Source organism: Lagenorhynchus albirostris, chromosome 8 (assembly GCF_949774975.1).
Source record: "Lagenorhynchus albirostris chromosome 8, mLagAlb1.1, whole genome shotgun sequence".
In the NCBI taxonomy this organism is placed as follows: Eukaryota; Metazoa; Chordata; class Mammalia; order Artiodactyla; family Delphinidae; genus Lagenorhynchus; species Lagenorhynchus albirostris.
In genome coordinates, this window is record NC_083102.1 from 102,887,533 (window position 1) to 102,902,020 (window position 14,488).

The following is a 14,488-nucleotide window of genomic DNA, read 5'->3' on the forward strand; positions in this document are numbered from 1 at the left end:
CACCTGTGAACCATGAGCGGCACTTCCTCCTGTATCCTCAGCAGGGTCCACTTCCCGGCTCTGACCCCTCCCAGGCTGCGCTTTCCCATGTGGTGTCCAGAGCAAGGAGGGACTCCTGAGACCCTGGGGAGGAGCCCCTGACCCCCAAACCTAGAGGGGGAAGGAGTCGTGGAGACTCATTCAGTGCACTGGTTATTTTATGGAGCGCCCCCTCCACCTGCCAGGCACTGTCCTAGATGCTGGGGGTCCCGTGATGCATGAAACGGACAACGGCCCAACACTCACTGAGATCAAATTCTAGGGGAGGAGACAGATGGCCAGAAACATGCTGAATATGAGATGTACTTATATATTTATACTGCATTGATTTATAATGTATGCACCCATAATTGTTTATATACTTATATAAATATGAACAAAATTTATAAATACATTCATAGATAAGCAACATTTTGTTTATAATGCAAGCATAAACAGTTCTTTATAAATATAAGCAAACATTTAAATACATGCAGACAACAAATATATCCTAAAATATATATACTATTGATATATATACAAACAGAATGATAAATGCTTGGAAGAAAAATAACTCAGGACAAGCAGAGCAATACTAAGTCTGTGCTTTCACACAGAGGGCTCCGGGAGGGCTTCCCTGGGGAGGTGGTATGGTATCTGAGCAGGCACCGCAGGGTGAGACGGTGCAGGCGGGCAATCCCGTGGCAGAGCATCCCATGCAGAGACCTGAGGTGGGCAGAGCCGCAGGGCGCTGGGCTCCGAGGCCGAGCGCAGAGGTAGGAAGAGGCTTCTGGGTGGGCGCCCCGGCCTCAGCACTTAAGGCCTTTCAGGTCCGAGCAAGGACTTCGTATTCTGTGTCTAGACCGCCCCCCGCCTCCGCTTCGTTAATGGGAAAGCTGGAGGGTAGCGGGAGGACGGCTCAGGCTGGCCTCGGGATTCCTCATCCAAGTTTAAGATCCGAAGCAGCACCTCCTCCGACACCGATCCCTGCAGGCTCACTTACTCGCCTTTTAGTCTAGTCGTTGGAACCACAGCAAAGAGTCATTTCTGTTAGTCAGACTTTCGCACTAGCCCAGATCCCTATTGTGGCCTTGGGGTGGGTTAGGAAGCGTGAAGCTTCACCTTGGGGTGAAGCTCGCCAGATCGGGGGCCTCTGGCTGGCTTGCTCTGGGCCCCCCAGAGCAGCTACCAGCGGGCTACCTCTGCTGGCATGGTAGCCAGCGGGCTACCTCTGCTGGCATTTCGGCCCGCGGCCAGCACTCGGACCCACCGCGGGGCAGCGCGACCGCGGCGCCTCGAGAACAACTAGACAAAGTCGAGCGCGCGTCCACCCGAGCTCCGGGAGCACCTCCCGGCCGGCTCCAGCGCCCGCAGCTTCCGGCTCAGGACGCCGGGGCGGGGCCCGAATCTGCATTTCTAGCCGGCTCCCAGATGCTGCAGGTCAGGCACCCACTTTGAGACCCACCGCACCAGAGCTCCGTTGCCCGGATGGAGGTTCTGTTGGGTTCCAGGGCAGCGAGCCTGGCACCGCTCACTCACTCCTCGATCGCCAACCTCAGTCCTCCCACCGGTCCGCCCACCTCGCCCTCGCCGGGCCCCGCCGCTGCCAGGTGCTTCCCCCTCCGCAGCTCCTCCCCGCCGCGGCGCGGCGCGCTCCCGGGGCCCAGAGGTCCGGGGCAAGCGGGCGGCGGCGCGGCGGCGGGCCGGGAATCGCCCCCGGGCGCCGGTGCCGCCGGGCCCCTGTCCCGGACGCGCGCCGCGGGCCGGGTCCGCCGCTCGGGAGGCGCGCGGCGGCGGCGGGGGCGGCGCTCCCGGGGGCGCGGCGCACCTTACTCCCGGCGCCCCCGCCCCGCGCCGGCCCCTCCCCGCGCGGCCCGCGCTCCCGCCCGCGCGGGTCGGTTCCAGCCCCTTCCGTCGTCCCGGCCTCGCCGCTGTCCTCCGCCGGCCCGCGAGGGAGGACGATGGGTCGGCGCGGAAAAAGTGAATGAGGGCGGCGGCGGCGTCTGCGAGCGCCTGACTCGCGGGGCCAGAGCGCCGCCCGCGCCCCCCGCCCGCCGGCTTCATGGACGCGCCGCACGCCTCGGCGGCCAAGCCCCCGACCGGGTAAGCGGCCCCGGGCTCCGCTCGGCTCGGACGCCCGCGCCCGCACGGCGCTCACTCGGGACGGGGGCGCCTCTCTCCGGCCCGCGGGCCCGCGCCCCGCGAAGGAAGGGGGTTGTGTACTTTGTGCTCCCGGGTCGTTGCCCGGGTAACAGTGTCAGGCCGAGGCCCGGGCGCTTTTCGCGTGGGTGCGTTTGTGGGCGCGATCCCTTTGGGGGGTCCCCGCGGGCAGAGCCCCACCGAGCCCCGAGCCTTCCTCTGCCACCCGCGAGGGCTCTCCGGGAGTGGGGGCTGGGGTTGGAAGGCAGTGGAGACTCGGCCCCGGCCCCCAGCCCTGTCGCTGACTTGCCCGGTTCCCGCCCGCGTTCCAGTCTGGTCACCCCGCACCCGGCACGGCACCCCGCCCCACCGTCCGCTCTACCTTCCCCCCAAAAGGAAGGGGAACAGGTTCCGGGCCCCCGGAGGCGCCTGGGTGCCGCGGTCTCAGGAGGGCTGTGTAGAGGGCACTGCCCTGGAGGTTCTCCTGACCGCTGCTCCCCCGCCCCGGCAGGCTTTTCGGGGCTCCCCTGCACAGGGCACAGGCGGGGCGGGCCGGGCCCGCGTCAGGGACCCCAGCATCGGAGTATAGTCGGGGCTCCCTTCCCGGCTGGCGTGGTCTTGCCCCTGCCCAAACTTTCGCAGGGTCTGTTTTCCATCCCCACACCTCGCGTGTGTGGATTGCATGTCACGTTCACATTTTACTCGCAGAAAGAGTGACTTCCTTTATACAAGAAAAACAAGCCTGCTCTTTAACCGGATCCTGAGGCGGAATTTGAACCTTGCACGACTCCACGGGGCCTGGCGGCCGCTGCGCTGCAACGTTGCGCGCTCTGCTTGTGGCTGCCTTGCTTCTCCGCGGGGCGCACCCAGGACCTGCGAACTGTCTTACTGGGCCTGGAGCAAATGTGTGATGAGTCCTGCAAATGGAATGAGTGCCTGGGGTGGGCCCTGCACCTGCTTACCGAAGGGGCCCACGTTCCCCTCTAGCAACTGGTCTCCAGCGAGGCAGCTTTGGGGACAACTAATCTCATTTCTTTGCAGTGTATCCCACTGACTCATCCTGCCCGCGTGTGCCCATAGGCCGCGGTGCTGCCCAAGTGCGCAAAAGGTTTTCAAAAACTGGCTTTTTTTTTTTAACTCTCCCTTTAATGCCAGGAAAAAGTGAGCCAGGTTAGCAAATCAAATAATCCTGAGGCTAAGGAATGTTAAAAAGAACTTTTTTTCTTTTGCAGGGCGCTTAGTGGTTATGTAATTACGTTTGAATAAATAAATCTCCTGCAAAGAAAATACACATGGGAAATCCTTTTTCATGGCAGGGGTCATTGCAAAATGACTTAGAGAAACGTGAAACAGAATTGCCTCTAAACCTGCCGTCTTTGGAGCTTTTTAAATGAGCCTGTTTAAGGAGACGGAATCATTTTTTGGCAAAACTACCTTAGAAATATATTTGAAGCAGAGAACATTTAAGAGGCCAGTGAAACGGTATCCAAAAACTATCTGTGAGATCCTTTAAAGGAATCTGATTGTGGAAGTGAAACGGGGAGCCCTAAGAATTGGGCCCTCTTTCCAGGCTGGTACTGTGTAAGCAAGAGGGCAGTCACCCTGGGTCTGGTTCACAGTGCTTTGCAGAGTTCTGGTTGGCCTTCATGTCCAAGTCCCCCAGGGAGACTAAGGACTTTTGCTGTGGATATGGTAACAAAAGTGAGATTGTTATTATTGATGCATTTGGTTCTGTCCCCACACTCACATCCAGAACCTCTGATCTGCTTGTTTGAACATCTTTGTCCGAGAAATGTAGACATAGTGCTTTTAAGTCTATTATTCCCAATTACTGTATCATTTGTCATTTGTTTTAGTATATTTTAGTGAAGTCAAGCAATATCAACGTGCTTAAAATCAGAGGAAAGAAATGGTCTTGGGTGTTTTTGAATGTTTTATATGATTTAGGTGTATCGGTTGCTTACCAGAAAGGAAAGACACAGATGTGAAAATTTTGGCTTTGGTACATTATTGGTGGTAGTCAGCTTCTGTTGGTTCTTCACCGAAATTACAGTCTCGTCTCTCTGACTGGTTCCTATGTTGCCTGAGAATAAGGCAGTGCTTGCCACATACTCCGGGGAATTTGTTTTTCTCTGATACTGCCATGATTGGTTATCCAATCCCACTTTCGGTAAGTTATCACTTCTCTGCACGATAGCAGATAACTGATGTAACGAATTTGTTGTCGTCCACTGGAACTGGCACTTTTCCTTGTAATGGGCTGGTTGGGGGACAGTGAATTAAGGAGATTTCACATTATAAAATACGGTGTATGACAGCCCTTCTTGAGGATTACTGAAGGGCCAGAGGACTTAGTGAATGTAAACTCACCCATCGTATGTCTGCCTAAATTATTAATGCAGAGTTATTTGTTATCTTTGTTGAGAACACAAGTATACATTTTAGTTAGATTGAAGTTATAGGTTTTTACTAGTAATTTCATTAAAATCATAACTTAAGATGAACTTAAAACTGTCTGGGGAAAGTATTCTTTTAGGAAAGAAGACATGCAAAAACTAACAGACTTGATGTGACGTTTTAGGAATTTCAGAGCTCAGTTGAGGTATAATAATGGATGGAATATTCTAGAATGCAAGGAAAGGTAAATTACCTTTGGATGAGGTTCTAAAATATCTTTAAGTCCATTTAAGACAAAGTTTATTGGCTTACTTTTAGTTTGAGTATGTGTAAGATCCATCCCAGTAGTTGGTGATGGACACGGGGTTAACTGTCCCACTGGACCCTATATGAATAAGAGACAGGACATTGGTGAGTTTGGTAGGATACTGGTTAATTTTTTTTTTCTATGGCGGAAACACGTATTTCTGTAGAATAAAATAGTCTCCAGTGACATGAAATGTCTAAACAGCTGGTGCCTTTGACCATTGACTGCATTCAGGCAGTGTGCTGATATAAAAATCAGTGAAGTTTTCTAGTCAGTCTCATCAAAAAGTGTGCTTCCTGGAGACATAGATGGTAATCCTTTTTCTGCATAAATTCATCTTTATTTAATCAAGTTATTAGAACAAGAAATATTTATTTATTTATTTATTTTTGCGGTACGCGTGCCTCTCACTGTTTTGGCCTCTCCCGCTGCGGAGCACAGGCTCTGGACGCGCAGGCTCAGCGGCCATGGCTCACGGGCCCAGCCGCTCCGCGGCATGTGGGATCTTCCCGGACCGGGGCACGAACCCGTGTCCCCTGCATCGGCAGGCGGACTCTCAACCACTGCGCCACCAGGGAAGCCCAAGAAATAAATTTTAAAATATTAATTCAAGTGGGTAACTTGAGCTACTTGAGTCCTTTCAACACCCAACGTAGCGTTCAGTATAGGAGGCCGCTACTCCCGACCGTAAACTTGGGTGGCCAATTCAGCATTTCCTGCCTCACCTCTCAGGAGCATACAGAGATAATAAAATATTAACAGGTGTGCCCCATAATAACAGGTTTAGGCTTCTAGGCCTTTTTTTTTTTTTTTTTTAAGGTTTCTAGGCTTTTGGCCAATGTGTTAGAAAATGTATTTACATCCTTAAAAATGACAGTGTGTCTAATTATTGGCTTCATTAAACTTTTCCCATTTAATTTGAACTGTATTTTTTAGATGTTATGTTGGCAGTTCATTTAAGAATGTCAAAGTTATTGTTTGATATAAAGTGGAAAGGAAGCCTAGGAATTTTATTCTTTTGTAATTGTAGTTTTTCTTAAAATTTTCTTGACACGTAAGAGGAGTTACTGTTCATTTCCTGTTACAATTTCCCTGTTACAATAGCAAATAATCTCAGAGCACTGTAAGTACTTCTCAGTGGTTGTATAATGAAGGTGAAGCTAATATACGATTAAATTTGCTGTAATGACGTTTGTACTGTGCTGGGTTCTCCTGACTCTGGGCACGGCGGCCTGCAGCCCCTCCTCTCTCCCTCCCTGCCTGACTTTTCTGGCGCCAGCAGAGTGGATTATTATTGGGTAGGTGCAGGCAAGTGACACGCCCACGTGCATGCAGGTCTGGGTCCAGTGGCCGCTTTAATTTGGGACCTGGGAAGTGAAGTAATTTCTGAACACCCGAGAATGCTTCCATAATTATTAAGAAAACAGTGATTATAGGCTGTCTGCACAGCAAGGAGCAGTTTAGGTTTCTAGGCCTTTTGTGCTTTGTTATTAAATTTATCATTAAATTTACATTTTTAATTGACCATCAGTTTTAAAAAGTGAGCCGAGATATTTGACACCAAAGTAACGTTTAGACTGAGGATGTGCACATTTAAAACATAGGAGCAGTTGGTTGTGATTTGGACTTGAACTAAATAAAAACATTTAGTGGAGAGGTCATGTATTTATTTTGTGTTTCCCGCACCCCTTTATTCTCTCCCCATCCGCATATAATTGTGGGGTCTGTGCATTGTACGTTTCGGGTAATTTTAGTTGTACATTTTTTTCAGTTGCTTTATACTATAACAGAATATAGATTTGATATTTCCTGATCCACTGAAGGCTTTTATATATCTTCATCTTTGCATTTTTTTCATGATTTAAGCCATTTAGTTTTGATGTATGTTATTGACATAGTGATAATCTGCCTTTTTACTCTTTTATGGTTTCCTTTTAAGCGAATTTTAAATCTCTCCCCTACCCCCCACCACTTTATACCTTTGCTTCCACTTTCACCTTGTCCTGCAGTGTTCACCGTTCAGGACCACTTGCTGGCTTTCAGCCCCTGAGTTGATGGCCGCGTCTTTTATCACTTTTCCTTCATGTTCCCATAGTTCCTTATTTTTTACCTGTCTCTTCCAGTAGTAGTATTCAACTTTTTTTCTGACTTATATCAATACTTTATATGGTTTCATTTGCTTTTATACACAGCTAATGATGGTAATTGTTTTCAAGACCTAACGGTGTTTATTCTAAAGTAGATTTTGCTACGTACTCTGGTGGGTCTCCGGCAGCATCTGCGTTTCCTCCCGTCCATCTCAGGGATGGTCCCCCGCTTCAGAAATGAGGACGCTCACTTCCCCGGCTGGGGGCACACTGCAGCCTTGAGGGTTTTCACAGGCTTCCATCTGTCCCCTAATTAGGCGCTGAGCTGTTGCTTGCCAGGACCGTGTCTTCTACAGGTCAAGTTCAATGAGAATAAATTGTACAGCCAAAATCATTTCTATTTAAAAATTAAAGGAAAAGCTTTTCAAGCAACGGCTAAGATGTATTTTATTGAGGTACATTTGATGAGACAGGTTCCCAGACCACAAACACTTTCTCACAAACCCTGTTGTAGATCCAATCCCCACCTCTGCCAAACCACATGTTACCTTTTTAAGAGACACTGATTGCTTTAGAAAGATCATGGAAATCCTTATCCTTTTTGGAAAAAACGGACACAAATTCCCAGAGTTGAGCCAGATAGACCAGGAGTCCTGGTTCATTGCTCTCCCCCTTCCTTCTCACCGTGTTGTCCAAGATCTCAGACGAGGAACCGTTGTCTTAGGGACACTCTCCCCTCCCTCCAGACGAGGGCAGCAGGCCGTCTTTCTCCCTGGACACGCGTGGACATGCTCGCACCCCGACTGGGCCAGACGGGTATCTCCCTAATCTAGAATGCCTTGTCCTTGGTCATTAATCCTGTTTGACTTTCTCCTATCAAAGGCAGACAGGCAGGCTTGGTGGAAGGGAAACGGGCTCAGGAATAAGAAGACTTGGGTGCCGGTGTCAGTTGTGCAGGATTAAACTGACCTGAGCCGAGCCTGCTGGCCTGTCCTGGGGTGACTCCTGCCTGTTTCCCAGCCCGGTGCTGTCCCACGAAATTCTGTGAGGGTTAATGATGCTCTGTATCTGTGTCCAGTCCAGGAGCCACTGAGCACTTGAAATGTGGAGCTGAATTTTTCACTTTCTTCAATTTTCATTCATTTACATGTCAACAGCCAGGTGTGGCCAGTGGCGCCCTAGAGGGCATGCAGTTCCAGTCTCTTCTGTTTTCCCTGCCCCCTTATCCCTCCCGAACCAGACTGTGCCCTGCTTTCTCAGACTTTCTCTCTCCCCGAGGCCCGTGGGCTTTTCTTCTCCTTTCCTAGGTGGTTGCTGCCCCCTCACCCAGCTGCAGCTGGGGACTCCATCGAAGGCCCTCGAGACCCCCCCCTCCAGTCTCGGATGAGAGCCCTGACCTTCGCCTCTTGTGGCAGTGGTGATTCCCCTGTAGGAAACCCTCATGTGGATTTCCATTTACTCGTCTCTGACCGTCTGACTTACGAGCTCCTGGGGGGCAGGGATGCTACCTGGTGATAAATTGTGTCGTAACTTTGTGGCACAGGACACGATGCACAGCTGCAATTCTGGAAATGAGCCCTGCTTCCCCGTGATTCGTGGAGGGTATTGGATAAGATGAGCTCAAGACTCACATGAGGTCTGAAATCATAGGATCAGAAGTGTTCCCAGAAATTATAGACCCTTCTTTTGTCAAAACTGACTTTTTAAAAACTGGCTGCTTCATCTTGCTTTTGCCAGACTATAGGACAACAGAAAGGTCAGTTGTTACGACACCATTCAGCCCGATCCACTCCGACTGGGCTTGCCAGCTGTGCCACCCTGCCTCTGCAGACTTGAGATGTGTTGGACGTCTGATTCTGTGGAACTAGAGTGACAGTATTAGACGATGCAAAGTGATGGTGGCTGAGAGAGGAGATGAAAGTCTGTGGAAGTCCTGCTGTGGTCTGGATGTCTGTGTCCCTCCCAATTGAACATGTTGAATTCCTAACCTCCAAGGTGGTGATATTAGGAGGTGGGCTTCTGGGGTGGGGCCCTCCTAATTGGGATTAGGATTAGTGCCCTTATAAAGGACACCCTGAGCGCTCCCTTGGCCCTTACACCGTGTGGAGGTACAGTGAGGAGTCTGCAACCTGGAATAGGGCCCCCCCCGGACCACGCCAGCACCCCGACTTCGGCCTTCCATCCTCCAGAACTGCGAGCAATACATGACTGTTGCTTAGAAGCCACCCAGCCTGTGGGGTTCTGTCATAGCAGCCCGAACAGGCTAAGACAAGATGCCAAGTCACAGGGGACCTGCTTCTCCCTGTCTGGGGCCTCTTCCGGGGCCATCTGCCCCAACCCAGCCTGAGGTGGGGGAAGGAAGGGGACGTGCCCTTTACTTTAAGGTGCCCTTTCCCTTCGCTCATGTCTGTTGACCCAGTCTTTGTTTTTATTGTTGTAAAATTTACATGATATAGCATTTACCATTGGTACAGCTCAGTGGCATTAAGTCCATTCACACTGTTGTGCAGGCGTCACCACCTCCAGCTCCACGATTTTTTTCTGCCCGAACCAAAACTCTGTATCCATTAAACACTCACTCTCCACCCCCTTCCCCCAGCTCCTGGCGCCCACCATCCTACTTTCTGTCTCCGTGGATTTGACTTCTCTAGGGACCTCATATAGGTGGACTCATACGGTATTTCTCTTTCTGTAACTGGCCTATGTAACCTAGCAGAATGTCCTCAAGGTTCATCCATGTGGTAGCAGGTGTCGGAATTTCCTTCCTTTTTAAGGCTGAAAGTGTAATCACAGCACTTGTCAGTGGTCACTTTGGCCTCCACCACTGGCTGCTGTGAAGTATGCTCCTCTGGATGTGAGACTGCAGATACCCGTCTCTGCTTTGACTCCCTCCCCCATATCCTCCCAGGAGTGGGATTGCTGGACTGTAGACAGTTCTGTGTTTAACTTTTCGGGAATTGCCGTCCTGCTTTACACAACAGCTGCGCCGTGTGGCATTCCCACCAGCAGCGCCCAGGAGCTCCTGTTTCCAGCATGCTGTCCGCTGGCTGTGTCCTCATCACCTGGTCCTTTACAGTCTTGGAGGAAGGGGGGACGGGACCAGGGAGCTTCCCGGCATCGTTGCTAGTGTGCTCGAGCCTCTGCCTCTCTGTGGGGAGTGGGGGGAGCTGAGGTGAAAGTGGGCAGACCAGGCAGGTGTCCCTGCTTCTCCCCCTCCTCCAGGGTCCTGGGAGACCCCCAGTTTCTTCAGACTGGGGGCCCCTGGCGGCTCCTGGGCCTCTGCTGGAAACGTGGCCTTAGTTTGCTCTGAGCATCCCTCACAGCCGTGGTGCAGGGTTTCCTCCACAGTGTGGCTGTGGGTCTGTGACAGCACCTGCTGGGCAGCTGGCATCTCTGGATGGCAGTGACACCACCCCCAGGGCCTTCCAGGAGAGCCCCATGCACCAGCCTGGCCCTGACCCCATGGCTTCATTTGGAACAGATCAGGGCACCAACAGTTTGCTTTTTACGATGTCTCTGTTCCTGTTACGGGTGCCCTGCCCACTGTGTCTTGTTCAGAATGGGCACCAGCCTGAAAAGGGGGGGGGGTGGGGGAGGCAGGAGGATTTCCAAGCCTGGGCCCCCGGGGTGGCCGTAGCAGGAGAATCAGGGTTCCCGCCTGGGAAGTTGGGTGGGTTGGGAAAGGGATGGCAGACAGGACGGGGAACCCCTGCAAAGCTTTTGTCTCAGCATCTGTGCTCCATTCGGCCTTCAGCTCAGGGAGTGGACCAGATGTGTTGACCCTTCGGTTACGTGGAAGCGGCTTGAATGATGAAATGCTTAGGTAGCAAACTGAGTTAGGAGACTTGGGAAAACGGGCTGTGAGCGCGAGTGCGTGTGCACGCGCGCGTCTGTGTGCAGGTGGCGGGGACGTGATGTTTAAGCTCACTTCCAGCCCTGGGCACAGTAGCAGGCTCCCAAATCAGATTCTGGCAGTTCTTGCAAACCTGATGTTTAGGGAGTTGAATTTAAAAATAGCTCAGGTGGGAGTGATAATACAGCAAAAGTGTAGACTTGTGTTCCCATGGCCAATTCCTGAGACTTCAAACAGTGATAGTTGTGTTGGCTGGAGCCCTATTAATTAAGAGCAGAATCCACTAATGTTCAATAAACAAGCCATTAGGTTGGAAAGAGACTGATTCACTGTGGCCAGAATCTAGACATTTGCCACTGAGAGTAGCTCCTGCCAGAATTCCCCACCCGTCTGCCCGCCCGTCTGTCTTGCTGCCTATAATTATCCCATGGAGTTGGCTTGAAAACTTTCTCCCTCTGATGCCGTGTCTAAACCCCTTCTTACATCTCAGTGGTTAACAGTGTCTGGACAGCATCACACGCAGGAGGAGTGGTCTGCAGACCTGCCAGTGGATTTAAAAAGTGGTGGTTGCCAAGGGGGAGGGGGGTGGGGGAGGGAAGGATTGGGAGGTTGAGGTGAGCAGATACAAACGATTATATATAGGATGGATAAACAACAAGGTCCTACTGTAGAGCACAGGGAACTGCATTCAATATCCTGTGATAAACCATCATGGAAAAGAATATGAAAAAGAATGTGTATATATATATATGTATAACTGAGTCACTTTGCTGTACAGCAGAAATGAACACAACATTGAAAATCAACTATACTTCAATAAAAAAAAAAAGCTTTTAAAGAGAGGTGTTCCTGGGGGTCATGAAGCTGAGTGTCTTTCGTGCCCTACCCGCCCTACATCACCCCCCTGCCCTCCCCCACCGCTTCTCAGGTGCCGATGCCTGGTTTCCGTGCAGTGACCCACAGACGCAGAGTGTGTCCCGAACGAGGCTGGGGGGGAATTTTACCACATTCAGAAAAGTAATGAAAACTAGTTTGGGAACGAGATGAATTTAAATTGAAAAAGATTTCCGTGTAAAGTATTTCCTTGTTATTCATCAATTCTTTTTTCACTGACCATCATGTTTCACGTTTTTGGAATGCTGCCTTTGGGGTTGGACATTTTTCTCAAAGGAGGAGACAGAAATGCTTTTCGCGAGGACCTGCCTCATTTCAGCCTTTTAGTCATCTGTGATACTAATGTTTTCCAGCTGACGGGACAGGCGTCACCAGCCCTGCCCCAGGAGGCTGGACCCCCATCGGTGCTCCAAAGTTGGTGGATGTAATTCTCTCTACAGCTTATGGGTGAGATTGTCACATGGCTGAAGACTCCAGGCTGGTGTCCTGCCCCTCACCCTGAGGTCACCCACCACACAGAGTAGAGGCCTGGGACATAGCTTCCAAAGTCCCGTTGGCTAAAGCTACCATCTGGTGTACGCAGGTGATGCCCCTGGACTGTTTCCGAACCACCTGCGCTTCTCAAGGGCATTTTTCTGAAGACACAGTCCGCTTGTCAGCATCCGAGTGGCTTCTGGCTTGTGTGTGGGACCCATGATGTTACCCACCTGATGGTAGCGCTGTTGATAGGTCTCCAGATGTGCAACCCTGAGTCGCCCGGGTGGGGTGTTGTTTTGGGAGGGGTAAGTGGGGTGGGATCCCAGCTCTTGTGGAGCACAGACAATGTGTTTGTGAATTAACGTGACGCCTCGAATGCAGACTTCTCCCCCAGCAGGACATTCTGCCGATCCTGGCTTAGGAATTCATAGACGTTTCAGCGCCTCCCTGGGCCCAGGGTGTTGACTCAGCTCACTGCGTCTTGTGCCCGTAGGTTTTGGGAAAAAGCAGGGCTCTGCCCTGCCCCACAGACGGGCTGCCCTCAAAGTAGAAGCTACGCAGACTCAGACTCACAGGGCTGGGGGTGTGATTTTCTGTGGGCGGCCTTGGCCGGACTGTGGGTCATGCTGTGAGTGTCACAGTAAGCCTGGCAGCTTTCACTGCCCACCTCCTGCAGGTGGGTGGGCGTCAGAGATGGGGGCTCCTGGGGCTAACGTCCCCGTCTCTGGGCTCCCGGCACGGAGGAGCTAGGAGGCAGGATATTCCGGGTGGTCCTCAGGGCAGCGCTGTTGCTGCTGTGTCCTGCAGCTGGCGCCAAGGGGCCTCACAGGTGGGAAGGGTCGCCATCATCATCAGGTGGAATTGATTGAGCGCCCACCTGGGGGCACCTTAGTGTCGTGAAGGTCCCTGTACAGGTGCTCGTAGCCCCCCAGGGTCTGTGCCAGCCCATCATTCCCCGGTGTGTTTTCTTCTTCTTTTTAAGCTTGTTTTTAGTCACACTCACGAAAATAACTTATCATGCTTTATGAAGCTTTACTTAACCTGTGTGGAATCCTTTCCATCTGTCAGTTACAACTGATAAATGACACATCCGGAGTTGGAAGAATATGTCTTTTCTCTCTTTATTTTCACTGTCGGTCAGTGGAAAACATTGCTTTTTAGACAAGACATCTGAATGGCAACCCCAGGGGGAAATTATATGTTTGGAATGTTTTCTTGCTGTTTACTTCTCATTTTCTGAGTTGAAAATGATAGGTATTCGTATGTCAGCATTTAGACTTTACCTGGCAAGATTAATGGGAAGTAATGGATGACTTGTTTTTAAACTGGGCTGGTTTTAATAATACACTCGTGTGCGGGAGGGGTGCACACTTCATTCTCATAACATTGTTATATAGGTAGGGAGTGTTTTTTTTTTTTAATCGAAGTATAGTTGATTTACAATGTTGTGTTAGTTTCAGGTGTACAGCAAAGTGATTCAGTTATACATATACATATTTTTTTCAGATTCTTTTCCCTTATAGGTTATTATAAAATATTGAGTAGAGTTCCCTGTGCTATCCAGTGGGTCTTTGTTTTTTCCATATTTTATATATAATAGTGTGTGTATGTTAATCCCATACTCCTAATTTAACCCTCCCCACCACTTCCCCTAGGGTAACCCTAAGTTTGTTTTCTGTGTCTGTGGGTCTCATTTTGTTTTGCAAATAAGTTCATTTGCATCTTTTTTTTTTTTTTAGTTTCTGCATACAAACGATATCATGACATTTGTCTTTGTCTGACTTACTTCACTTAGCATGATAATCTCTAGGTCCATCCACATTGCTGCAAATGGCATTATTTCATTCTTTTTTATGGCTGAGTAATATTCCATTGTATATATGTACCACATCTTCTTTATCCATTCCTCTGTTGATGGACATTTAAGTTGCTTCCATGTCCTGGCTATTGTAAATAGTGCTGCAATGAACACTGAGGTGCATGTATCTTTTCGAATTAGAGTTTTCTCCAAATACATGTCCCGGAGTGGGATTGCTGGATCATATGTTAGCTCTATTTTTAATTTTTTAAGGAATCTCCAGACTGTTTTCCATAGTGGCTGCACCAATTTACATTCCCACCAACAGTGCAGGACAGTTCCCTTTTTTCCACGCCCTCTCCAGCATTTATTATATATAGACTAGGTAGGGAGTGTTTTTATAATGCTGAATAGGCATTGGCATGGAAACATGTTTTCATTTATTTTCTACGTGCAGAAGTGATATATCATTGGGAGAAAAAGCTTTGCACCACGTTTCACTTACGTCCCTTTTCTTT

General features: G+C 50.2%; 1 protein-coding gene across 1 annotated transcript in view; it reads left to right on the plus strand.

Annotated features, from left to right (window-relative positions):
• Positions 1 to 1,484: 1,484 nt before the first annotated feature.
• COBL (cordon-bleu WH2 repeat protein) overlaps positions 1,485 to 14,488 on the plus strand; it is a 260,231-nt gene continuing 247,227 nt past the window's right edge. Inside the window, exon 1 of the mRNA XM_060157507.1 lies at positions 1,485 to 1,628. Coding sequence (XP_060013490.1) covers positions 1,507 to 1,628 — 122 coding nt within the window. The 5' untranslated portion in view covers positions 1,485 to 1,506. The remainder of the gene's footprint in view (positions 1,629 to 14,488) is intronic.